Raw genomic sequence first — 26580 nt, 5'->3', positions numbered from 1 at the left:
GCTTGCTTGTCTCTTTTGAAGAAAACGATCCCCACAGCATGATGCTGCCATTACCATGTGGCTGCAACATGGTGTGTTCAGGTTGGCTCTAATGTGGACACCTCACTGCGATGGTGTGTTCAGGGTGATGTTCACTGTTAGTTTTCTGCCAAGCAGTGTTCTGCATATTGGCCTGAAAAATAGGTTTTAGTCTCATCTGACTAGAGCACCTTCTTCTGTATGTTTGATGTTTCCACTGTATGACCTGGCTTTCTTGGCCATTTCTTTGCTAATGTTATCCAACAAACCTCTGAGGTCTTGACAGAACAGCATTATCATCCCAATAATAAATTATATACATCGTTAACTATATTTACTAATTAGATGACTTCTTAAGGCAATAGATTGCAATTCATTTTATCTAGGGGAATCGGAGTAAATTCAGTTTTAATTCAATTAAATTCAGTTTTATTTATATAGCGCCAATTCACAACACATATCGTCTCAAGGCACTTCACAACAGTCAGGTACATACATTCCAATTAATCCTAACCATCAAACAGTGCAGTCAGATTCAGTTATTTATTCAAATTGGTTAAAAAGTTTTCCTGTCTAAGGAAACCCAGCAGATTGCATCGAGTCAGTGACTTGCAGCATTCACTCCACCTGGATGAGCATGTAGAGACAGTGGACAGTCACTGGCGTTGACTTTGCAGCAATCCCTCATACTGAGCATGCATGTAGCGACAGTGGAGAGGAAAAACTCCCTTTTTACAGGAAGAAACCTCCAGCAGAACCAGTCTCAGTGTGAACGGCCATCTGCCACGACCGAATGGGGGTTTGAGAGAACAGAGCAGAGACACAAAAAGAACAAAGAAGCACTGATCCTGGAGTACTTTCTATGGGAAGGAAAAGTAAATGTTGATGGATGTAGCTCCTTTAGTGGTTTCATCTAAGAGAAAAAACAGATAAACTCTGAGCCAGTTTTCAAGTTTAGAGTATGAGAGAGAGCAGATACAGTTAGTCACAGTAAAAGCTCAGTCAGTAGCTATATCTAGGAGAAAAATAGGGTTAAACACTGAAAGACAGGGTCATGTGGATCATCGGTAGAAGGTGAGCATTAAGTTGTCAGCAGGCAGAAGCTTGGAATTTATATTCCCACCCTGTTGGAGTAAAGGGGTGTTAATATTAATTCATGCCAACACACTTTGAAAACCTCGTATTGCTTTCCTTCTGCTTCACAAATATTCGGATGTCTTTGTGTTCTGCCACATGAAATCCCAATTAAATAAAATAGCTTCCTAATGACAGTATATGAAAAATTAAAGAGCTATGAATACTTTTGCAAAACACTGTATTTCTTTAATCCTTTCAGACTGTATTTTTCATGTATATTTTTTATGTTCAAGCTATTTCCTATCTTCTGACCCTCTGCCTTTCCTTCCAGGAGGATGACATGGTGTATGCGACGTCGATCCGGGACAATCTGTCTCTCCTTGGCCTTCATAACCATTTTCCTCCACCTCCTGCTAGCGCTTGTCACACTTTCCTTTCCTCACCTGCCTTGTGACTCCCCACTGCCACCCAAGACACACGTCAGGGATTTGGCACACACAAGCTACACCTCAGTGGGGGTCAGAGGTCTTGCAGAGCCACCAACTGATACTGTTCAAAGGGATTCTTCCAATCAAGATGGCGAAAGGGAAGCAAAAATAAATGTTCAAAGACTTCCGTACAAACACTTAATTTCGAAAGGAGGAAAACATGGCCTAAATAACAACACAGTGAGGGTTGGTAACCAAACTGAACCTTGGGAGTCCGATTTGCTAAAACTGAAAGCACTGTTTGACCATCCACTTTACAACATGCCCAGACCTGCTGTTCCCGAGGATGACTGGCTTATGAAAGTGAAACCAAAGGTCAAGCCAATTGAGAGGAGCTCGCAGATGTGGTTAGTATTATGCAGCTAATCTAGGAGAAACCTTGTGTGTGTGCCAGACTGTTTGACAAAACATACTGTTAGAAATTTGGCAAAGGACAGTTAGATATTTCACTTTTATTTGAAAAGCTGGCAGTATATCCAACAATCTTAGAGTTTAGGAAAAAATTTAAAATGAAAGCTTAAAAATAATAATTTTATAATTTAAGCTATATTTTTATATGTGTAATTTTGCTAACATTACAGTTGGTTTTCTGGCATATTCCCAGCATGTACAGTAAAAGGTTTTCCCAGATGGGTTGGACTACAGGGAGCAGACACAGTTCTCTGCTCCAAGAGGTTGGAGGCAGTGGTGTTTCTGCAGTACTGTGCAAAGGTTATGAATCATCCCTAATTTTTATAATATTTTGCTTACAAAAAGCCAACATTTCTTGTAATCTTTTAAATAGTCTTGAGCGATAGTTCTCCATCCTTTCTGAAGGTCTAAGGTTTTTCTTTAGATATTTACTGTTCTTTTACTCACAGTTTGTTTTGGTGGAGCCTCTGTAAACACCTTAAAAACAATGTCATTGTAACTCATATGGTTTTCAGAGGCTGTTTTCCTTTGCCTAAACCTTGTGAATTTCCTGTAGCTAACTGAATAACTTCATTGTGTAGGGACTGCACCCAACAGATTTTTCAGATAAATCGTATCTTGACATAAAGTGTGTTGCCCTTGCCCCACCTAACGATGTTTTAATTAATGGTAATGTATAGATTGTAACATCTGGTCTGCATGTATGAAGAGCTAAAAGGTGGCACAATCACTGGCTGTTGCCTATTGGAGTTGATTTTTGTATAACCTACTGTATAATTTTAGGTGAAACAGATCTGAAGAAATTTCATTTCCTGGTCACATAATTTCCCCTAAAATGCTGGATCTTTCTTCACTGATCGCGTTTTTAAAATAGAACTTCCGTTCTCTATTGACTGAGGTTGATAAATCTCTGGCTCATATGAGTTTAATACCAATACCTTAAAGCAGTTTTTCCTATTTTCTTATAACATGTAGCACCTCACCAAATCTTACATTTTATAATACATTTTCCAGATATTATAAAACAGCAGCACAGCAGGAGCTGGATGTGTTTTACTGTTGATTATATGACAAAAACAGGAAAATAAATCACAACCATTTCTACTGCATATTCGAAGTAAAAGATTCCAAGTTACAAGAAGACAAAATAAACAGAAGGGCCTGTAAAGTCAGGGTTCCAGGAAGGACACAAATTGCTCAGCAACCTCTACTCTAAATTCCAATATGGCTGCCATGTGTTAAAACATATTGATAGTGACAGGAATAAACTGTTTATGTGCACTTCTGGCAGTTTGTATCCCATTAAATCTTTCTCACACATAATTACATGTGCAACACATTCCTTCAGTGCTGAAAGCATTAAATATACATTTGCATTGCTATTAGCTTGTATTGCTAATTGCCGATATCTTGGTTGTTGATTGCAACCTTTGTCAAATCCAGCTTGCAACCAGAACATGAGTTGGTTGCACATGATATTATTCCTAAATCCAACTTCCAGTCTGAAAGATAAATGGCTCGAGGAAAAGTAGCCACTAGCAGGTGTTTTCAGTTCACATTCTGAGGGATTCTTGAAATATTGAATCCACTACACAATACTTACCTTGTAAATAGTTGACAGAAAAATCTCCTTTGAGTACCACTAAAGGAAGCTCAATAGTAGTCATACCATCAGTTTAAGAATCATGCACCTAAAATATTCCAGATGAACAGATGTCTGCATAACATGACAGTTCCAAAATGATTGGAATGTGAAAATGTGATTTACAGGGAAAGCGACACCCAGGATGGATATGATGATGTCCAGTGGAACAGCAGCAGTAGCAGCCAGCCTCCATGGCTGCGCTTCCATCTGGGCATTACACGGTGGGAGCTCTACCCACACCGCGACCCCAACATGGAGCTTTTAACCCAGCAGCTTCCCACACATCGCATCGTCAGTACAAGTATGACAAACAACTTCAAAGTTGTGTTTTTATTCAGATAATCAATGAATAAACATTAAGTGCAATATTGGCTTTCGATATTTATTCAGTGTTTTTTTCACTTCTACTGTATAATTAGAGAAGAGAAGCTGATGCTGTTTTATAAGCCAAATTGGACATCGTAGCTGAAATTTTAGGCAAGAAAAGATTTTTTTAAGTAAAGGAGAAAATGAATGTTTCTGATTTTAATTCAAATAGATAGGCATGTGAATTAACATCAAATGACACTGTGAGGCATCATTAACAGAAAAATCATTGGTATTCTTAGTAAAAAATGTCGTGCCAAAGAGGGACCATAGAGAGTAGGCATGCTGGAAAGAAAGGTCTTTGTAATCCTGCAACACCTGAGGTTTGCGGCTAGACTCTCAAGAAGAGGATCACTTTGAAGTTCTTCTCAAATGAGATACACTGAGCTTGGAGATACCTTTGAGGTTCAACAAAAATGGAATGGGTTCAGCAGATGATGGCCAAGAATACATGAGTTGCTGGTCTTGCAGCAAACGTCACTGTTTAGGTTTTCACTGTATACTCTCTGCCTGGTCTAACAAGAAGATCCAGATCTGGCCCACAATATTTCTTAAAAGGTGGCTGAAATTATGGATGGATGGAGCTAAATTCACCCAGAGCTGCAATGAAAGGGCTTAGATAAAAGCACATTCATGTGTTAAAGGCAACACACGTCAAAAGACACCTTTACCACACACTGGACGCTTCAGGCTGAACTGCACAAATTAGAACCGATTGCTATTTCTGAGGATTTTATCAGGATCTGTTTATGACAGCAGGTGGCATAGCCTACCATAAAATTTAAATACACTACTTACTACAATAAAATAAATGTATTATACTATAAGTTTTATATCTTCACCTAAACTAGATTTCTCGTTAAAATAGCCAATGTCTTGAGAAATCAGACACGGGCAGTATAAACCTTTAGCTTCCTTCGTACCTTTTGAAACAAATTCCCACAAGAAACAATGTTACGATACAGCCATAGAAGAAGAATTACCAAAGTAGCACAGATAAAAAGTAGCTACGTGTACCGGAATGGTTCAGGAAAAGGTTCTAAACAGATCGCTGGACTTCATGCTTTGGAGCGAGGGACATCTTTCAGACACTGCTGGTGTGACTTGTTTCATAAAATATAATTGGAGCAAATTTTTTCTTGACGCACATACAGGGGTTGGACAATGAAACTGAAACACCTGGTTTTAGACCACAATAATGTATTAGTATGGTGTTGGGCCTCCTTTCGCAGCCAATACAACGTCAATTCGTCTTGGGAATGACATATACAAGTCCTGCACAGTGGTCAGAGGGATTTTAAGCCGTTCTTCTTGCAGGATAGTGGCCACGTCACTACATGATACTGGTGGAGGAAAACGTTTCCTGACTCGCTCCTCCAAAACACCCCAAAGTGCCTCAATAATATTTAGATCTGGTGACTGTGCAGGCCATGGGAGTTGTTCAACTTCACTTTCATGTTCATCAAACCAATCTTTCACCAGTCTTGCTGTGTGTATTGGTGCATTGTCATCCTGATACACGGCACCGCCTTCAGGATACAATGTTTGAACCATTGGATGCGCATGGTCCTCAAGAATGGTTCGGTAGTCCTTGGCAGTGACACGTCCATCTAGCACAAGTATTGGGCCAAGGGAATGCCATGATATGGTAGCCCAAACCATCACCGATCCACCCCCATGCTTCACTCTGGGCATGCAACAGTCTGGGTGGTACGCTTCTTTGGGGCTTCTCCACACCGTAACTCTCCCGGATGTGGGGAAAACAGTAAAGGTGGACTCATCAGAGAACAATACATGTTTCACATTGTCCACAGCCCAAGATTTGCGCTCCTTGCACCATTGAAACCGACGTTTGGCATTGGCATGAGTGACCAAAGGTTTGGCTATAGCAGCCCGGCCGTGTATATTGACCCTGTGGAGCTCCCAACGGACAGTTCTGGTGGAAACAGGAGAGTTGAGGTGCACATTTAATTCTGCCGTGATTTGGGCCACCGTGGTTTTATGTTTTTTGGATACAAAAAAGCACCTGAACATCCCTTTCAGACAGCTTCCTCTTGCGTCCACAGTTAATCCTGTTGGATGTGGTTCGTCCTTCTTGGTGGTATGCTGACATTACCCTGGATACCGTGGCTCTTGATACATCACAAAGACTTGCTGTCTTGGTCACAGATGCGCCAGCAAGATGTGCACCAACAATTTGTCCTCTTTTGAACTCTGGTATGTCACCCATAATGTTGTGTGCTTTCAATATTTTGATCAAAACTGTGCTCTTACCCTGCTAATTGAACCTTCACACTCTGCTCTTACTGGTGCAATGTGCAATCAATGAAGACTGGCTACCAGACTGGTCCAATTTAGCCATGAAACCTCCCACACTAAAATGACAAGTGTTTCAGTTTCATTGTCCAACCCCTGTACGTGTATAGGAGTCTAATACAAAGAACTACATTACTCTGTAGAATGGCCTAGTCAAAGGCTTAAGCTACATCCAAATAAGAACTTCAGTCCAACCTTAAATATTATTTATCACAGAAATTCTCCATCACATCTGACTGAAGTTCAACTAGTTTTCAAAAATCAATGGATCAAAACATGTTAGTTTCTAAATGTGTGAATAAATCAGTTTATTATTCAAGTTGGTTTTCTATCTTAGGAAACCCAGAAGATTGCACTGAGTCAGTGACTTGCAGCATTCACTTCTCCTGCATAGACATGCAGCAATAGTGGACTGTCACTTGCATTGTGCTGTTGACTTTGCAGCAATCCCTCACACTGAGCATGGTTGTAGGAAAGCAAGCATGCATGTAGGACGGGGAAACCCCCCTTTAACAGGGAGAAACCTTCAGCAGAACAATCGGTGGTTTTACAAGCTACATGCAATACCGTTTGGTCAAAATTACACAACAATTGTGACAGAAATCCCAAAACATGAAAGACTGTGCCATATTTAGGAAGGATTCTTTTCGTTTAACATTGACAAAGCTATGCACGCTTTCAAAAAACATATACTGTTAGTGGACATTTTACAACTCCAATTTGGCTTTGATAGATATTTCTTTAAAGCACGGAGCATAAGCATTTATTGTGAAATATTGAGTTTAAAAATGGTGAAAGTTAAAGTAATTCAAAAAAATGGCTTCTAACGAGTCGTTGGCTTTGTAAATTTGATGTATTGACTGTTACACTTAGATTCTAAGCCTCTCAGTCATTTCTTTATCTTATCATGTAAAATTAAAGAAGCCTAATGATGGTAAAAAGGTATTCAGTCAGTCAGTCAGTCATTTTCTACCGCTTATTCCATAGTGGGTCGCGGGGGAGCTGGTGCCTATCTCCAGCAGTCTATGGGCGAGAGGCGGGGTACACCCTGGACAGGTCGCCAGTCCATCACAGGGCAAAAAGGTATTATTCCTACTATTAGATATTTCATATAAATGTCCTAAAGAAACAATATATTTTACTTTATGAAAAGAAAATCAGAAGTTATTCAATAAACTGACATATTTATCGTGTTACCTTGTGCAAGGAGTGCTGCAGGAACAGGAAGTGATTCAGAAGGTGGAACATTCTGCTAAATATATCAAAGCAGTTTGGGAGAAAAAGAGAGATGAACACAAATGCGTCATTACACAAGCTGAGTGAAGTGTTCTACCTTGGTTATGACGCACATACTTTCTCCAATACATTGTATCCAGGTAGTTGTGATGCATTTACCTGGATGCTCCATTAAAGGCCAGAGTGTTTGGTCACAGGTGTGTTGTACGTGTGTGTATGCGCGCCTGTGTGTGTGCGTGCCAGTGTGTGTGTGTGTGTGTGTGTGTCTGTGCTGCAATTGTAATGTTCCCTGTGCTGTTTTTCAGTGCAGAAATCTGGGGGAACACAACTAAAGCTGATTGTGTCATTTTCCAACTACGGACAAGCTCTGCTGAAACCTAAAAAGTAAGTAGTAAAAGGAAAAATAAACACACTGACTATATGCATAAAATGTAAATACCCAAAATAATCTTTTATGGAATTTAAGGAAGAACACAGTAGGAATGAATAAAAAACAGTTTCTTTCAACATTCATTACCCAAACAGAAGCTTTATAGACATTTTAAAGACAAAATAAGCAAACAAAGAATGAAAAAATCTATAATAGGCTTAAATTATATTAACCTTTGATTACAGTAGTGCAATCTGACTGATTTTTGTTTCAGTTTTAATATTTTTTCACAACACCACTGCCATTCCTAACCCCAATAAGAATTATCACTAAATAAAAACAGTTGAAGCATTTTTATTTATATTTTATTTTTCTAAGCTGATTAGAGTATCTTGAAACATTTATTCAGTTATTAAAGACTTTCAGTTTCTCTGGGTTATAAAAATGCCACAGAGAGCCATGTATCTTAGCCACTGCACACGAGGCTGAACAACACCTACATTATTTTACCACCTCACAAAGTATAAGCATGATGTTACTAGAGGTAAAAAACCTTCAAATCTCTGCAGTCAAAACTGGCATCTTGAGGTCACCAAGTTTTTATCAAAACTATTAACTTTTGTACACAAGCTGACCCTTTGTTTAAATAGCATGTCAGACAAAGGTTCTGTTCTGTCCTACAATCACAAATCTAAGCATGTGATATTTACTAAACTTCACTTGGACTTTAACTGGAACTGTATGCTTCGGTCACATGAGACTAAGACTGAACTTTTCTGAAACAAAAACTCTGGGTGGGCTTGACACAAAATAAAAGATGAATATGCAGGAGTACCTTGTGTCCTATGAATGCTGCTACCAGTTTTGCCATGCAGCAAGAAGAGCCTGGGGTCTTTCTGCATTTAGTTTGCATGTTCTCCCCTTACATGCATGGGTTCTCTTCAGGTACTCTGGCCTTCATCCAATATTCCAAAAACATGCCTGTTAAGTTAACTGGTCTGCCAGTTGCAGACTGGATGGACTGGTGAACTGTCCAAGGTGTACCATACCTCTCGCACGATTACTGTTGGAGATAGGCACCAGCTCCTTGCATGGTAAGCGGGCAAGGTACCTTGCACAGGTAAGCAGATATAAAAATAGATAGATTTGTTTCCCTATTGAAAATAATTTCATAAATTGAAAACTGGAGGTTTAAAAAAAATCTGTGTGCTGATTATGCCACTTAAATAAAGGTTACTTTTAATTCAAAGCTCCCTAGACATCTTTACCAGTGGTACTAATATGCATGGAGAAAGCCATCTGATTAAAATGACACAAGATGGCCATAAATAAGTTTGAGTGTTGCATTTGGAGCCTGGCATCAGCATCTTAGCAGAAAGTCTCATAAAATACCTCAGCTGTTGTTACAAAACAATCAGCCTTCCTCACAAGTAAACAGCTTGTTGGGATGGTTACTCATTTTAAATGTTGAAGAGCAGCAGAAGAGACGACAGTAAAAAAAAACAGAAAATCTTATGTTACAAGACATGACAAACTATGTTGCACACTAATGCAACAGACTGCCACTGTACATGCAGTGTCTTTGAATGAATAACTAGAATAATTATATAGCTATTTTAATTGATTGTGTTTAATAGCAGCACTGTGAGGATCATGTTCTTTGATTTCTCCAGTGCATTTAATACAATCCAACCTGATTTGCTTTGTCAGAAACTTCAGAAGACTCAGGTGGAGGCCTCAACAATCTCCTGGATCAAAGACTACCTGACAAACAGACCACAGTTTGTGAGATTGAAGGGTTATGAGTCTAACCAGGTAGTCAGCAGCACAGGAGCTCCACAGGGGACTGTACTCTCACCATTCCTTTTCACTCTGTACACCTCAGACTTCCAGTACAAGACAGACTCTTATCATCTGCAGAAATACTCAGATGATTCTGCAGTTGTGGGGTGGATCAGAGATGGACAAGAAGCTGAGTACAGGAAGGTGGTGGACCGCTTTGTGGCATGGAGTGGAAACAATCATCTCGTTTTGAACGTGACTAAAACAAAGGAGATGATTGTAGATTTTAAGAGAAACAGGAATAAGTCAAAAACTATTTCTATCATGGGAGAAGAAGTGGAGGTGGTGGAGGAGTATAAATACCTCGGTGTTCACCTGGACAACAGACTAGAGTGGAGATGCAACTGTGAAGCCATCTACAAGAAGGGACAGAGCAGACTGTACTTCTTGAGGAAGCTTAGGTCCTTTGGTGTTTGCAGCAAGATGCTGCATATCTTCTACAGGGGTTGGACAATGAAACTGAAACACCTGTCATTTTAGTGTGGGAGGTTTCATGGCTAAATTGGACCAGCCTGGTAGCCAGTCTTCATTCATTGCACATTGCACCAGTAAGAGCAGAGTGTGAAGGTTCAATTAGCAGGGTAAGAGCAGAGTTTTGCTCAAAATATTGAAATGCACACAACATTATGGGTGACATACCAGAGTTCAAAAGAGGGCAAATTGTTGGTGCACGTCTTGCTGGCGCATCTGTGACCAAGACACCAAGTCTTTGTGATGTATCAAGAGCCATGGTATCCAGGGTAATGTCAGCATACCACCAAGAAGGACCAACCACATCCAACAGGATTAACTGTGGACGCAAGAGGAAGCTGTCTGAAAGGGATGTTCAGGTGCTTTTTTGTATCCAAAAAACATAAAACCACGGTGGCCCAAATCACGGCAGAATTAAATGTGCACCTCAACTCTCCTGTTTCCACCAGAACTGTCCGTTGGGAGCTCCACAGGGTCAATATACACGGCCGGGCTGCTATAGCCAAACCTTTGGTCACTCATGCCAATGCCAAACGTCGGTTTCAATGGTGCAAGGAGCGCAAATCTTGGGCTGTGGACAATGTGAAACATGTATTGTTCTCTGATGAGTCCACCTTTACTGTTTTCCCCACATCCGGGAGAGTTATGGTGTGGAGAAGCCCCAAAGAAGCGTACCACCCAGACTGTTGCATGCCCAGAGTGAAGCATGGGGGAGGATCAGTGATGGTTTGGGCTGCCATATCATGGCATTCCCTTGGCCCAATACTTGTGCTATATGGGCGTGTCACTGCCAAGGACTACCGAACCATTCTTGAGGACCGTGTGCATCCAGTGGTTCAAACATTGTATCCTGAAGGCGGTGCCGTGTATCAGAATGACAATGCACCAATACACAAAACAAGAATGGTGAAAGATTGGTTTGATGAACATGAAAGTGTCTCCCATGGCCTGCACAGGCAGCAGATCTAAATATTATTGAGCCACTTTGGGGCATTTTGGAGGAGCGAGTCAGGAAACGTTTTCCTCCACCAGTATCACATAGTGACCTGGCCACTATCCTGCAAGAAGAATGGCTTAAAATCCCTTTGACCACTGTGCAGGACTTGTATATGTCATTCCCAAGACGAATTGATGCTGTATTGGCCGCAAAAGGGTGCCCTACACCATACTAATAAATTATTGTGGTCTAAAACCAGGTGTTTCAGTTTCATTGTCCAACCCCTGTATAAATCTGTTGTGGAAAGTGTGATCTCTTCTGCCATCATCTGCTGGGGAAGCAGCATCAGAGCCAGGGACTTAAAAAAGCTCAACAAGCTGATAAAGAAGGCTGGCTCTGTTCTGGGGACTCCTCTGGAACCTCTGGAGATCATTGTGGAAAGACGGATTCTTCATAAAATGAAGAACATTTTGGAGAACCCTGAGCATCCTCTTCATGAGACTGTCCTACAACAACAGAGTGTCTTCAGTCAGAGGCTTCTTCAGATGTGCTGTAAGACGGAGCGCTACAGGAGATCCTTCCTGCCCACAGCCATCAGCATCTACAACGGCTCTTTGAAGAAACCTGAATAATGAGCTACAACAACATTTAATTTCCCTTTGGGATTAATAAAGTATTTCTGAATTGAATTGAATTAAATGTTTGTGTTATTTACATTGGGTCAACCTGAATCAGAATATTTGAGCTAATAGTGTACGTTTACTATAGAAAACAGTTTAAATGAATTTATCTTTTCCTGAACAGGCAGGAGAGAGATGAAGAGACTAACTACAATCTTTACTACTTCTCTGACTTTGAGAGACACAATGCAGAAATAGCAGCCTTTCACCTGGACAGGTAGAGAATCACTTTATTAAAGCCCATAAATCCACACCACTGTCACTCTGAGCATCATAAAGGAAACAGTGGATAACTTATTGACTTAATAAATGTGTATTATGCAACACTGTTTTAGACATTTCCCCTCTTTACCCTTCCTTTTCTGTCTTGTTATGTCTTTTCTTTCTGTACTTGTCTTTTTTTCTCATCTCCCTTCATCTACTTGCAGGATCTTAGGTTACAGGAGAATCCCTCCTGCAGTTGGGAGGCTGGTGGATGTGGTAAAGGAGATCAAAGATGTCACAACTGACCGCAAATTGGCAAAAACCTTCTTTAATTCCCCTGGTACACACTCCTCAATTATTCATGCGTTCTCTTGCAAGGCCTTTGAAGTTCTGAATCTAAACATGTGAATAATCATACTTGCTCCAACCATGCGTGCGTCTATGAGTCCTTTTAATACCGTTTTTTCACTTTTTCCACTTATATTGCAATCTCCTCTTCATCACTGTCCTCAATTTTTCTTGTCTGTGCACCTCTTTCTCTCTCTAGTGGGCAACGTGTGTTTCTTTGGCCAGTGTTCCTACTACTGCTCCACGGAGCACGCTGTGTGTGGAAACCCATGGGACCTGGAGGCCTCGTTGGCTGTGATGCTGCCAGATATCTCTCTGGCCAAACGCAGGAGCTGGAGGTCCCCATGGAGACGCTCATACAGCCGCAGCAAGCTGACAAAGTAAGTAGACACAGTTCAGTGTATTACACTGAGATAATCCAAACAATGGACAAACATCTAATAACTTTTGAAAAGTTGCTATTGCAGCTATAGTTTGGGTTTATTTGGATTTCAGTCAGTATATGAGTAGTTGTCTTTGGAAAATATTAATCTTTGTGTGTTTCAGATGGGAGACAGATCCTGATTACTGCGCAACTGTGAAGAAGACCCCTCCATATGACAAAGGCACAAGACTGTTGGACTTCATAGATTTGGTCATATTGGATTTCCTGATGAGTATGTCTATTGTTTATACATTGCAAGATAGAGGTATTTCACACTACAGTTCAATTCAGTTAGTTTGTATAACACCCATTCACAACAAACAGATCCAATTCATCAGAAATATGTAAAACAGTACAACACAGTCTAATCTATCAGCAAACTTTAATTCAGTTACATGCTTTCAAATTTTATCTCAGTTATAATACAGCAAATGCAGTCAAAATATACTTTATAATGTGTTAAAGCCCAGCTCATTGCATTGGATCGTCAAATTTGCAGCAACCTCGCCTTCATTAGCAAGCATGTGGTGAATGTGGAAAGGAATAACTCCCTTTTAAGAGGAAAAAAATCTCCAGCAGAACCAGACTCAGGATAAGCCCTAATGGTGGCTCAGGCATTTAGCACCACTGCCTCATATCTTAAAGTTTACCAACTTAAAAAAAAGTGCAGGGTTATTTTGTGGGGAATGTTCTCCCTATGCATGAGTTGTTTTTCTCCAGGTACTTTTTCAACAGTCCAAAAGCATGCTTTGTAGGTTGGTAAACGATTCTGAATTGCTCTTTGGTATTAGGTGCTAAACACGTTTTAAGGTAGATGAAAAAAGTAAAACAAGTTCTGTTCAAATTAGGCTTGGCCGTTTCTGGTATGAAGGTATACCAAAGTCTTAAAAGTACATTTTTCTATGAGAGATCAGAGACAGTGTAGAAGTGACCAGTCCAACTACAAGGAAAGTAAGCTGCCCAACGCTACCTGTTGCTATGCACTGCCACTCAGCTATTTGAAACAAGGCTACTACACTTTTCTCTCGCTTACAAGAAAACAAATATGTCTGCTTGGAATGGTAGGAATGAAAGTTGTTAAAAAGGTAATGCTGTGAGCTATCAGCAACCTGTTTGTATAGCAGCTGACTACAGGCTCTATCTGAGTAGTTAGCCTGACTTAACCAAGTTACATTAGCTTGTTATGCTTCCAGTGTCACTCTATAATAAGCAGAATGGCAACTATGTGTATTGTTTTGTCATGCTTACTTAAACAACCACTCCTAAATGTAACAGATGTTCAGTTTATATATAAATATATAACAATCAAGATAATTACATTTTATTGATAATATTCTATCTGTTTTAATCAATCAATACTTGGTTGATGTCGCACTTTTCTCTCATTTAACCAAAACAAATTAGATTATGTTAAACATTTTTGTTTTAACTTTTGCTAGCCATGACACAGTGAAACTGCTGTTTTTTACTTAAGGTTTTCATATTGTGACAATGTCATTTTGGCTATTGCGTAATTTAAATGCAACTCAACCAAAACTTATTTTGTTCATCAGAGAAGAGAAACTTGTTGCAAAAATCAAATGAAAAACAAACAAACAAATACTAAAACATAAATATATATAAAAAATTCTGTGCCAGCAGTTTACAGTGTGCAGCTGCTGTTTTGACCAGCATGCTTTTATACAAAAACTTTAAATCAGTGAGACATGTCCTGTATGCATTTTCAAATCATGTACCCAATGTAAAAATAAATGAATGTGTATATGTACAATCTGCAAAACCAAACTTTGCAGAATTTGAAAATGGCTGCAGTGGCTGCCTTGTTTTAACTGAAAGGTTTAGAAATAGAAATAAATGTCTACTGGGATAGTTTAATGGATAGTGATTGCATGTCATGTTGGGTCTGCTAGCCAGCAATGCATTAACAATGATGCATTAACAGCAGACTTACAGCAAGGGCTCAGCAATATTTAGTAAGTTCCTTACTGAATTAAAAAAAAAGCAAAAATGAGCAAATGTATAAATGAATCATATAAACAAAAGACAATATCCATGTCTGTGTCCAGTTTATTTAATTTGCACATGGTATTGGCACACATCTTAAACCTTGGTTTGAACAATACATTTTACAATAAATGTAATGAAAACTAAAAACTCATGATACCAAATTGGCTTGAACTGAATGTTGTCTAGACAGATGATTGTATAACATTTAAAGCATTAGTAAACAGATTAGTTGAGCTGCTGAACAAATGGGAAGCATGGAGCCATAATAAAAAAGCAAGCTCTCCTCTTAAGCTTACCAAGTGTTGCTTAGAACAGGCACTTTGTCTAAACTCTGCAGAAATGTGCTGCTTAAATGGAATTTAAAATGACTAGTTTTAAGTAAAAGTAAATCGTTTTAACATTTTGTGTGTTGTCTTTGTACCATTCCCAGCCAACAAAACTAGTGTACTGTATTTTTACTTACATTTAATCGTCTCAGCTCTGTTCGTATTTTTTTTCCCCCACTCCATTCTGAATTAATTAAATGTACACTGTTGGTTATAAAGTTGCAATATTATATATATATATATATATATATATATATATATTACCTCTTCCCATGAAAGGATTAGGATTTATTTATAAGAGATAATCTAAGTGTCTTCTCAAAACTTTATCCATCAGTCTGTTCCAAACAATAACTTCAAGTAAAAAGTAAGAAGACATCCAGGTGTCGATATGTATTGAAACAACATTGAAAAATTTAAAGTTACACGTTGTGACCTTATTTGATTTAAACCTTCAACGCCAGTCAAACGCCTGTCAGCAGAATCAACTGAGTGTTACCATAGCAACGCGCTGTTGCCGTGGTTCGCCCACAACTTCTTCCTGAGCAGGTAGGAGTTTCTGAGATTTATTTTTTATCCGTAATTTGTTGGCGAGTACGTTACGTTTAAAGTAATTGTTTAAGTTCAGAATTGCGACTTTATTGGTATTTTAACAAGTTTTATTTGTAGACAAGTGTTCAAAATAAGTAGGAAGCTCTTCGTCTTTTTTTTTCTCACGGAGTCGTTAGCTGTCATTAAAATGTTAGCATAGTTAGCTAACAAAATGTGGGTGCTACCTCATTTTTAGCTTGGAATGATAACGTTTTTCAAGCAGCAGTGGTGAGTTACAGACACCACTACTGTAAGTTACTGACAAAGTAGTAGTAACTTGATATTATTCGTAGCACACCTGTTATGTGGAGTAAGGTAGTTAATGCTTCTCAATAACTTGACAAGTATTACGTTAAACTCTGTCGTTTATTGTATATATATCACATTCATTGTTATCCTAATTATTTAAATTTATATTCAAATTAAAGCTACAAACTTTAATGTAAATTTCTGTGATTTTATGTGATGCAGTAACACAAAGTAGCACGTAATTCTAAAGTGACAGGAAAGTGATACATGCGTTTTAAATTTTCCTCCAAATAACAATCTGAAAAGTGTGGTGTGCAAATGTGTTCGGGACCTTTTAATCAGATACCCAAAAAATATAATCCAAAATAGCCAAGTGCCTTCAGAAGTCACCTAATGAATTAATAGTCCATCTGTGTGTAATTTAAACCCAGTAAAAATACCACTGTTCTGTGAAGGCGTAAGAAGTTTGTCAGAGAGCATCAGCGAACAAACAGTAATGAACACATCAAACAGGTCAGGGATCACACAGAGCGCTGTTCAATCCATCATCTGAAAATGGAGTGACGATGACACTATTCCAAACCTACCAAGATATGGCCTAAATCTGACAGCTAGACAAGGAAAACATAAAGTGGGGAAGCAGCCAAGAGGCCCAGGCTGACTCTGCAGGAGTTGCAGAGATGCACAGCTAAGGTGGAAAAATCTTTCATCAAGACACCTATTAATCAGGCACTTCACAGATTTTATCTTTATAGAAGAAAGATATGAAGAAAGCTCCTTGATGAAAGAAAGTGAAAATGTTGTGTTTAAAGTTTGCTAAAATCTAGGCAAAACTGGATTCCTACAAGGTAATACCATTTGCCTAAACTGGGCAAGGAGAGCATTAATCAGAGAACTTAAGACTACTGAACTAGAGAAGTAGACTTCAAAATACTTGAGGCTTGGGTGGAGGTTCACCTTCCAGCAGAACAGAAGCATTAAACATAGAGCTAGAGCAGCAAAGGTTTAGAACATATCATAATTCGTGTGCTAGAATGACACAATCAAGGCCAGACCTAAACCCAATCAAGAATTTGAGACAAGACTTGAAAATTGATGTTCGCAGACACTCTCCATCCAATCAGATTAAGACTGAGATATTTTGCAGGTAATAATTTGCAGTCTCCACAAGACATACCCCAAAAGACCTTCAGCTGTAATTGTAAACACTACAAAAGTGTTGACTAAAGTACAAACACGCTCCAAACCTTTTAGGTTTTTATTATGTTTAATGTTGAAAAGCATGTATCCTTTTCTTTCCACTTCACAGTTACGTGATAAATTGATTTGATCTATCTGATTGCTTTTGTAATGCTGTGTATTTGTGCTGCTGCATGAAATAGGATAGATAACAATTTTGTATTTCTTTAAATCCATACAGAAATTTCAGAGACTGCAGCAATGCAAGGTCTATTTTGTTACTCTCAAACCAGCTAATGGTATACTCAAACAAATCAGTGGCATGTTTCATTCCACCTCAAAGGAACGATCCCATGATGGATCTTCTCATATGTGTCATACAGACAAATCAAAGTCCAAAGTTAAGAAAAAGGCCCACTCCCCTGAAGTTACTTTACCACCTTTATTCTCTGAGACATGTCTCTCAGCATCCCTTGGCTCAAAGGGCCTTTTCAGTCCCACATCCTTTCTTAAAAACATTCAGTCTGACAAACCTGTGTCATTAATGGAGCTACCTCATCTTATTGGTCAAGTGGGTTCAGAGAGAGCGATAGCTGAGGCAAAATGGGCTGATGGACCTCGACTAATGGCTTCTGCCTTGGCAGCTGACATCCCCTTTGGAGTCACTCAGCTGAAAGCAGAGAGGTAATATTGTTTCGTAGTAAAGAATTTAATTAAAGTTTTTGTGTTGAAATGCTGAGCTACAATGGAGTAATGATGAACAGAAGGTTTTTTAACTGAAATTGAAACAGACCAATCTCATGGTCAAGTTTTATGCTTCAAGCTTTTTTATCCTTAAAGGAGTTTTTCTTTTGCTGATCCTGCGTTGTTGTTTCAGTCTTGGAGGGAATGATGAATCGGTAGATGTACCAGCATGTAAGGGCAAAAGGAAACTAAAGGACAAAAAAGCAATCAAACTGAGCAAATGTCCTCTGACTGGCACAGAGGTTGTTCAGATGCTTACAGAGAAAAGAGACACAGAAGAACTGTTTTTCCTCAAAGAAGTGGATGTGGATGCTTACAGGTAGAACTGACAAATACAATTTGAAGCAAAAGTTGACTTCTCTTGATTCCTTTGTGCTTGAAAACTGGACGTTAACATGTAAATTTATATTTATGTGTAATTTTGATTCGTAGACCTTATGACCTGCAAGTGGTCCATGCCAAAGATGCTGGTTCTGAGCACTACATTTTCTCCCCTAATTCTGTACTTCACATGACAGCAACAGGCTTTGGTGGAGTTGTCAGTCTTGCAGAGTGGTACAGAGAGTATGCACTGTGGACAGCTTTACAGGAGATACATTTTTTCAGAAATTTCAAAGTGCAAAAAGCGTTTTCCAGGTAAAGTGTATTAACTTTTATTTGTCTTTATTACAACTTGAGCATAATGTATAATGCATTTCTTTTTATCTACTTTGTGGATTTGTTTGGCAGCTGGCGTAAGATTGTACGCATGATCCATTTTCAGTGCAAGTGTGACAGACTTCAGGATCTGCTTCTTGTAGCTGTACCTCAGTTCAGAACTGCTCTTCATCTGTTATCTGGGTAGGTTCGGAGCAACTTCAGTCTTGCATAGTGATACAAAATAATACCAGAAGACTGGCTTTGAATGCAAACTATCTAAAATTTTGAGATAAGGCAAAAATGGGACTTTTAAGCTACACTTTTATGCTCCTTATGCTTACAGAGTCATTGAGGAGCTACAAGGAATAAGCTGGATGCCTTTGGATGACTTTGAAACCTTGTCATTGCTAGAGTTCCACAAAGTACTGAAAATGAAAAACAAAGAGTGTCTTCTGACTCTACAGAAGTTATCTAAATACCATGCAGCTCTTCTGAATGCGGTATGACTTTGCTTTACAATATTCTCTCATCCCAGTCATTCTGAGTACATAGCTGCATTTTATGACTCAGTATGAGTATGGACTTTCGCTTTAAAAAAAAAAGTCATATTATCCTCACCCTTCTGGATGAAACTATTTTAACTTCAGGTAAAAGACAAGAGCTATGAAAATCACAAGGAGCTCCAGATGCAACTAAAGCTTGCCAAAAAGATGAATAGATCTTCTGAACCCATTCACCTGCTCTTGGCCCACCGGCATAAGCTGAAGAAACAACTGGACCAGTCCGAAAGCATCTTAAAGAAACTGGGAAACTTTGCAGCACTCGTTCATCAGATGATTGTACACAGTCTTGTTACCGTTGTCCAGCAAGATGCCAGGTCTTTACTTGCATGCTTAAAGGTATTAAGAGAATATACATCACTTTGTATTGTAAAAGTAGTCATACCCCTTGAATGTTCTCATATACAGTGATATTAAAAGAACAAACCTCAGCGCATTTTATTGAAATTTGGTATAAAGGGCCAGCAGCCTCTCAGAAATGTGTTAGAGAATATGTGTAAACAAACAGCGTTATGAAGGCCAAGGAACACAGCGGACAGGTCAATAATAAAGCTGTGGAGTAGTTTAAAGCAGGGTTGAGTTATAAAGAAAATAGTTCAAGTTTTAAAAATCTTAAAGAACACTTTTCAGTCCATCATCTCAAAATCAGAAGAGTGTAGCACAACTGCAAACCTATGTAGACATGGCCTAAAATTGATAGGTTGACCATTAGTCAGAGAAGCAACCAAGAGCCTCATGATGGAGGAGTTTCAGAGATCAACAGTTCTGGTGGGAAAAGCTGTTAATAAGACAGCTATTAGTAGTCCACAACACAAATCTGGCCTTTATGGAAAAGGGACAAGAAGAAATCGTTATATTTGAAGTTTGCAGCAAGCCATGCAGTGGACAGCAAGGATGTGGAAAAATGTGTTCTGGTTTGTTGAGACCAAATTGAACTTTTGTGGCCTAAAAAACAAAATGCTAGGCCAGGAACATAACTTATACTGCACATTACCCTGAATGGACCACGATTTGTTCCTACAGTGACACATGGTGGTGACAATATCGTGCTGTGGGGATGCTTTTCCTAAGTGGTGACAGGGAAGCTGTTTAGAGCAAACTTGGAAAAAATATTACATGCTGCATATGTTACACTTGTGGCTATAACTGATTAAAATTTTTCCTCAGAATTACAGTAAATTTTAAGAGGCACAATAGAGGTTCCTTATTCAGTTTGACTGAGCTTGAAGCTTTTTGGGGGCACAAATGTCGATCTCTTGGCACGTTAACTTCACTAATACAGACACGCCTTTCTTCTGTTAACATAAATGGGGAGTCAAAACTGTAATGAAGCTCATCTGTTTAATGTATTATTTGTTTTTCAGAGAGTTTCATCTCAGCATTGCAGTGTCTTCTACACTAAACTGTGTTTTAGTGCTAATAGTCAGCTAACCATTGACCCACCAATCTGTGAGTTTTACAAAAGACTGACCAAATCTTTCCTGGGGTCTGGCAACACCATTGTTCAGGTATTTTGTTTTTCATCACAACATAATTGATATGAATTTCACTATTTTTAAATTAGTTTATGCATTGCGTGACTGCCCAGTCTTTTCATTCCTGGCAGATGTGTGACAATGTAGGATTCTTCCTGGAGATCAGCAATGAAGTGTGTAACTCGGATCAGAATTTAACCTCTGACCTCAGTTGTATTAAATGTTCTATAATGACAGGTATGGTATGGTTTTTGTTTAATATTGACATTGTGCTGCAGTAAAAACATTTGGTTTGACCTGTGTGGAGAAGTACAGACTGTGACAAAATTGTATTTATTTATAAATTTATTTTATAGTATTTGTACTTTTGCAAGAAAGACAAGTTTTTGTTTTGTTCTCCAGGAGCAAACACAGTTAGAATGAATGATCAACCAATCAGAGGCCAAGAGTTGCCTTCTGAATCAACATTGTTGATGGTGCAAAGCAAATCGTTGAATGGCTGCTACTATCCTCTTTCCAAAGCTAAGTTAGAGTGGTATATCAACAACAATGATGTTACAAAACAAGTTGAGACTGAGCAAGCCAAGATCATGCAGGTAAGTGTTTGTTTGTATGTCCACTAGGAGCTGATCTTTTATGGATTTGTAAAAATCACAAACCAGAGTTAGCCATATGTGTGTTGCCCATATTCTTTTCATGTCGTTTTGGACAGGACACTGAATTAGAAATAGAGCAGGTGTGTAAGAGATATACATGGTTGAAGGACATCCATTTGTTCGTCAGTCAGTGGAGTCCAGCTTCATTGGAATCCATGAAGGGTCAGCCTGCGTCTGTGTATGAGGAGCACATTAAAATGCTGGATCACTGGGCTCAAAGAATCCACACAGTGAACCCATCAACTTGTGCATCCAGCCATCTGATCGTCATCAATTCTACCAACACGAAGGAAACTCTGCGTATGTGTTTAAAACAAAAGCTTCTTTTTCATGAAACTTTAAAATGCAACTTCCAGTCTCAGCAACTGAAGGTCACATTTTGATATTTTAGGGTTTGGGAAATCTTTACCTTACTAACGTTGAGCAACATAAAGTAAAGAAACACCACTTAGGCAAAGAACACTTATTCAAGTTGGTTTAATTTTGCCAACTTGTTCGTGGCATCCGTGTCGGAAATTCCAGTTTTTCTCACATAATTTGCACACTATTAGAAACACAACCTACAAACTGCCGAGAGCCACTTAAAGCCTTATGAAGAGTCTCCTAATGTCGGTATGGTTTGAGAAATTTACCTTGTGCTTCATGATAAACACTCTTTCCTGTTGTTCCATCAGTGCGGCAGCTTATCCTAATTAAGGAGCAAGTGCTACAGCTACTTGTTGACCAGACGAAGAGGCATTCAGAAAGCCTTATAGCTGACTTGGAGAGGATGACCGCTGAACTCAAAGCAGAACCAGAAGATGTTCATGAATTCTCCAAATACGCTTTTACAGTAAAGAAACTCTTTACTCTGAAATAACGTGCATACACAAAAAAGGACAAAATGTCAGTGTAACAATGTATACCCTAATATCAAGGTGAAATAAATAATTCAGCCCTAAAAATGACAATCCAGAGATGCACACAAAGGTTTTGGGACCCCTGGTAAAGATGGTTAGAAAGTACAATTTATTCATCTTTTATTGTTGTAACTAAATCTCAAATGAAAAATGTTACAAAAAAAAACAAACCTACAATGTGAGTCTTTTTTTCAATTGGGGACAAAATCCCCTGTTAAGAAATAACTGTTTTAACAAATTTACTGTTGGCACATTAAGTAATACTGGGGCTATGTAAAACAGATTTCACAAAGTTGATATAAAGCTGAATATTACTGAAAGGTTCATTAATTTAAGTAACTTAATTCACTAAGTAAAACACATTATATAGATTAATTACACACTGAGGTGTGTAATTTTCCATTTATAGCTAAAGAAAACAACATGTATGATTAGAATATTAAATCAGACCAATTAAAAAAATTATTTTTAATTCAGAAATGTTTAATACCTGCTTAAAGGTTGTTCTTTTCAAAACATATGTTTATTCTGACTAGCAAGCCTCATCAGAAAACATTCTAATTTATTAAAAATGACTGGTCTTTGACCATTTCTTCTTGAACAGTCTCTCTAGATCGTCCAGATTCAGGGATCCTCATTTACGCCTGTTTCCTCAGTTAAGTCCACAGGATCTATTTCTGGAAGAAGGTTGAATTTGAGTCTGAGAAACAATATGTTGTTGATCATTATCCTGTTAAAAGACATAATGATGGCCCATTCTCGGATTAATTACAGGTAAAATTCAATAGATTTGTATTAAAAACCTGGTATTTTATTTTAAGGAGTTTATTATACCGTGCACTTAGACAAGGTTGCTAGGGCCTTTAGGATAGAAACAAGCCCACAGCTTTACATATGCTCCACCATGCATAATAGTGAATATTATGCACTTTTCCAAGTATGAATTTACTGTTTCATGCCAAACCCACCTGGAGTTCTCAATCTGGGTCTCATCTAACCCAGTGGTTCCCTAACTTTTTTCACTTGTGTACCCCCACCAGTGTTTTCCTCTAGGATTTTGGTTTTGAAACTAAAATGTCATTTGTTCATCTTCTTCCTGCTGTATTTATATACAATTTCTATGTCTTTTTTCTTTATCTTTTTTTAACTGTCTCTCCATCTTTCTGTCTCTCTTTATCACAACCTTTATCTGTTTCTTTCTCTTTCCATCTTTCAGTCTTTATGTTTTGTCTTTCTTCATCAATCATGTATGTATTTAAATACCAAGCTCAGTCTTATCGGGCCAGGGGGATTATTTCCCCTCCGACAGCCAAGCTAGGTTGAAACCTTTTATTCGGTGGTGACTGGACTTCAGCTGCGTGTCAGGGGCAGAACATGAAACACTTGGGCTATTTGTGTACTTGTACCGTCTCCATATGTACCAGGAGTAGGAGAGTTAGCCCTGCTGCTACTCGCAGGAGAGGAAGTGCTGCTCATCAAGATGGAATTCTGCGCTTTTAAAAAACGCAGATATCCTTGCCTGCTTTCCAGGTTTTAGCGGCATGTTTTTCTGTGCGCTCTCTGTCCGCTGTCAGGAGAGGGTTTTCACTTGTATGTGAGCACACGTAACTCCAGCTTTTGTCAAATTTGGCCATAGAAAGTAGAGTAGGGACGACACAGGGACAGAAACCGCTCACGAATTTATCTAATAAAATGACATTAACTGTGAAAACGTACTATCACTACCTTGTTGGCGGGGCAGGCTGACCCCCTTAGATTATGGTGGGGGAAACTCTGCCCTCAGTCAAATGTGTTGGCAAAAATATTATGTACAACAAATGATTATTAAAAGAAAATCATGTTATTTAATCTCTTTAACTTGAACATTTAGTTCATAGGCATTTTTCTTTTTTTTCAGCTCAAATTAAACAAAGATAACTCTGTCACCAAGTGTATAATCAATCTAAATGTATACAAAATCTACATAAATAATAAACCTGCTTTTGTTATAACAAAAACTGGAGCTCTTTTGAATAAGTCCCCAATAAACAGACATTTAAACCTAAAAAACCAGCAACACTTAACAAAAATAATGTTCAGGCTCAGTATATCATTTCTACTTTGTTTTCATCATTTAACAGTTTCAGTGAGACACCTGCGATTGGTTGTCCTTGATAAGGTTTGATCGGCAGAGTGGAAACAGCTGTTACTTTTCTCTCTCTCTCCTGGTAGCAGAGCGTCGTGCAGGTGAACAGCAATGACACCCCTGCTCTAGTCTTCCCCACTTGTAGTTGTTTAATTGTGCCTTTTATGGTTGATAAAACCTTGCTGTATTTTGCACCCGGGTCCTAATAAAGCATCACACATCCTAAAATGATCTATACTAACTAATGATATGTACGTCATCTTGGAAATAAAATATTGAATGTTTCCACATACCCACTGCGATGTGCACACGTACCACTACGTGTGCACATACTTTGGAATCATTGTTCTAACCAAAAGCAAACCCAAAGAAAACGGTCCTATTTAATGTCCTGAGGGGGGTTATCAAATTGTTTAATGTTTATGTGTTTTATTGTAAAAACATAAATATGCCTTTTCCTTCCATGACTCCCAAGATCTGGGATATAGACCTTGTTCAATAGTTGTTATACAGACGTTGTGATCCGTTGTGATCAAACTCTTGGCTGCAGTTCTCTAACGAGGAGCTTTTGAAATAGTTTTAACCTCCTTTTCTATCCACATTTCTGACTGTTGTAGCAAGATACAATAAAAATACTTCCTTGTTCATCCTACTGGATGTTGGTTTAAAGAAATTGGTTTCTATGTTAGATATTTTTACGACTAAAATTTATTCTTGATCATCTTAAAAAAGTAAAAAAGGCTTAAGTTATATTTAGATTAAGTGGGGTACCAAACACTGTGCCACTGGTAATTTTATTAAAAACAGTAATTTCTTTACCATGTATAAATGTACTCAGAATAAAGGTTGGATCTTTGCCAGGATTGCCAATACATTTGTCTATGTAAAAGAAAAAGGATTGTTTGGTTTACAATTAAAAGAAAAATGAATGTCATTTTAGGCTACGTTTGGTCACACTTTGAGCCTATGTGAATCATTTATCCTATGAAATACTACCTCATGGAAGAAAATGTGTTATGTACTTACATTCCCTTATCTCTGGATAGCAGATGCTCCATCATGCTCTACAGTTTAAAGCTGTAAGTGTTTTAAAGACAAACCAGTATGTATAGTTATCATTATTTCTACTTAAACATTTTTCATAACAAGGTTTTGATGTTTGTGCAGCATTTAAGCACTAAATCATTTTATAATCCAGTCATGTATTTAGTTTAGCACATTGAACTCATGCATCATACCTTTATCATTTTTAACATCAGCCTATCAACTGATGCCTCTACTATAGGGGTAAATGTATTTATTTCTGATTACCTTTAATTACAGATCATTAGGTTGTGATAAACCGAAACAGCTGTTTAATAAGCAAAGTGTTTTTTTTCCTGGGAAGGTCAGGCAGTTTATGAAAAAGTTGGCTGACATGCAGAGCCATTTGGAATACACTCTCTCTCTTCGTGACACGATTTGCATGAGTTATAGGAAGATGACTGAGCAGGAGCTGACTTTGGAAGAAAAGGTTTGCTGGCCGAGATTAAAATTATGCCATAAATAAGCCACATCATAGATATGCTCTCTATGTGCATAAACGTGAAACAATGCAGTTTTTTGATCAAATCCCAAAAATATTACTTTTTTATGTCCTTCTGTTTGTGCTCTACATTTAGATGCTGGCATTGTGGGATAAATTTATTCCCCTCCTAAAGCAGGCAGATAGCCTTCTGTCCCAAAGCCTTCCTCCTGTGGCCAATGCATTGGACACAATGTTCTCATTTTTGGTCTGTGATCTTAAAAACATAGTCTTTAAGGCCACCTCTGGGCCTTTCCTTGACCCGAGTCAGAATGCCAACGAGATGGTTTCTAACCTAAAGTACATGTGTGTACATGTGCAGACCCTAAGCACAAAGCTTGAGGAGCTTCACAGCAGCAGTCAACGCATGCAAGGTGAGTCAATGTAGAAACATTGTTTTGAATGATACATTTTAGGAAAAGAAAGTGAATGGGCATGTTGATACATGTTAATACATTCACTGTGACAGTTACGCAGTGAATTGACAAATAGATGTGATGTAGTTAAAAAAAAAAAAACAACCTCTGACTGTTTTTGCATCTTATTAGAGCAACAACTGGATCTAACTATTCTGGCAGCAGATGTCCAGAAAGTCACAGCCCGTGAAGAGCTGTGGGAACTTAAAGCAGAGTGCACTGCATGGATGGAAGAGTGGAATCAACTACCACTTAGTGAGGTAACGTGTCAAATCCTAATTTATCAGTTTAATGCCTAAGGAAATTAAATATCTAGG

General features: G+C 38.5%; 2 protein-coding genes and 1 long non-coding RNA gene across 5 annotated transcripts in view; 2 read left to right on the top strand and 1 right to left on the bottom strand.

Annotated features, from left to right (window-relative positions):
- The first annotated feature begins 1430 nt into the window (after positions 1–1430).
- LOC124868985 (extracellular serine/threonine protein kinase FAM20C-like) overlaps positions 1431–26580 on the top strand; it is a 49570-nt gene continuing 24420 nt past the window's right edge. The window contains exons 1-7 of the mRNA XM_047366662.1: positions 1431–1930; positions 3765–3940; positions 7863–7941; positions 11982–12074; positions 12286–12401; positions 12609–12789; positions 12956–13065. Of these exons, the coding sequence (XP_047222618.1) occupies positions 1431–1930; positions 3765–3940; positions 7863–7941; positions 11982–12074; positions 12286–12401; positions 12609–12789; positions 12956–13065 (1255 nt within the window). The remainder of the gene's footprint in view (positions 1931–3764; positions 3941–7862; positions 7942–11981; positions 12075–12285; positions 12402–12608; positions 12790–12955; positions 13066–26580) is intronic.
- Positions 12210–15624, bottom strand: LOC124868986. Its single transcript, XR_007038447.1, has 3 exons — positions 15431–15624; positions 15304–15350; positions 12210–12781 (listed from the first exon to the last, which is right to left on the bottom strand). It is a non-coding gene; the product is annotated as an uncharacterized LOC124868986 (long non-coding RNA).
- The window catches only part of LOC124868983 (dynein heavy chain domain-containing protein 1), a 33514-nt gene continuing 22613 nt past the window's right edge, over positions 15680–26580 (top strand). For all 3 annotated transcript variants that reach the window (XM_047366659.1, XM_047366660.1, XM_047366661.1), the window contains exons 1-15: positions 15680–15715; positions 17427–17869; positions 18063–18248; positions 18362–18565; positions 18659–18769; positions 18912–19068; positions 19216–19467; positions 20493–20636; positions 20735–20840; positions 21006–21199; positions 21316–21559; positions 21934–22091; positions 25671–25796; positions 25945–26221; positions 26396–26523. In XM_047366659.1, coding sequence (XP_047222615.1) covers positions 17508–17869; positions 18063–18248; positions 18362–18565; positions 18659–18769; positions 18912–19068; positions 19216–19467; positions 20493–20636; positions 20735–20840; positions 21006–21199; positions 21316–21559; positions 21934–22091; positions 25671–25796; positions 25945–26221; positions 26396–26523 — 2649 coding nt within the window. In that variant the 5' untranslated portion in view covers positions 15680–15715; positions 17427–17507. The remainder of the gene's footprint in view (positions 15716–17426; positions 17870–18062; positions 18249–18361; positions 18566–18658; positions 18770–18911; positions 19069–19215; positions 19468–20492; positions 20637–20734; positions 20841–21005; positions 21200–21315; positions 21560–21933; positions 22092–25670; positions 25797–25944; positions 26222–26395; positions 26524–26580) is intronic.

The sequence above is a fragment of the Girardinichthys multiradiatus genome, chromosome 5 (genome assembly GCF_021462225.1).
Source record: "Girardinichthys multiradiatus isolate DD_20200921_A chromosome 5, DD_fGirMul_XY1, whole genome shotgun sequence".
NCBI classification, from domain to species: domain Eukaryota; kingdom Metazoa; phylum Chordata; class Actinopteri; order Cyprinodontiformes; family Goodeidae; genus Girardinichthys; species Girardinichthys multiradiatus.
The sequence above is the reverse complement of the archived record's forward strand: the minus strand, read 5'-3'. Positions and strand labels throughout refer to the sequence as shown.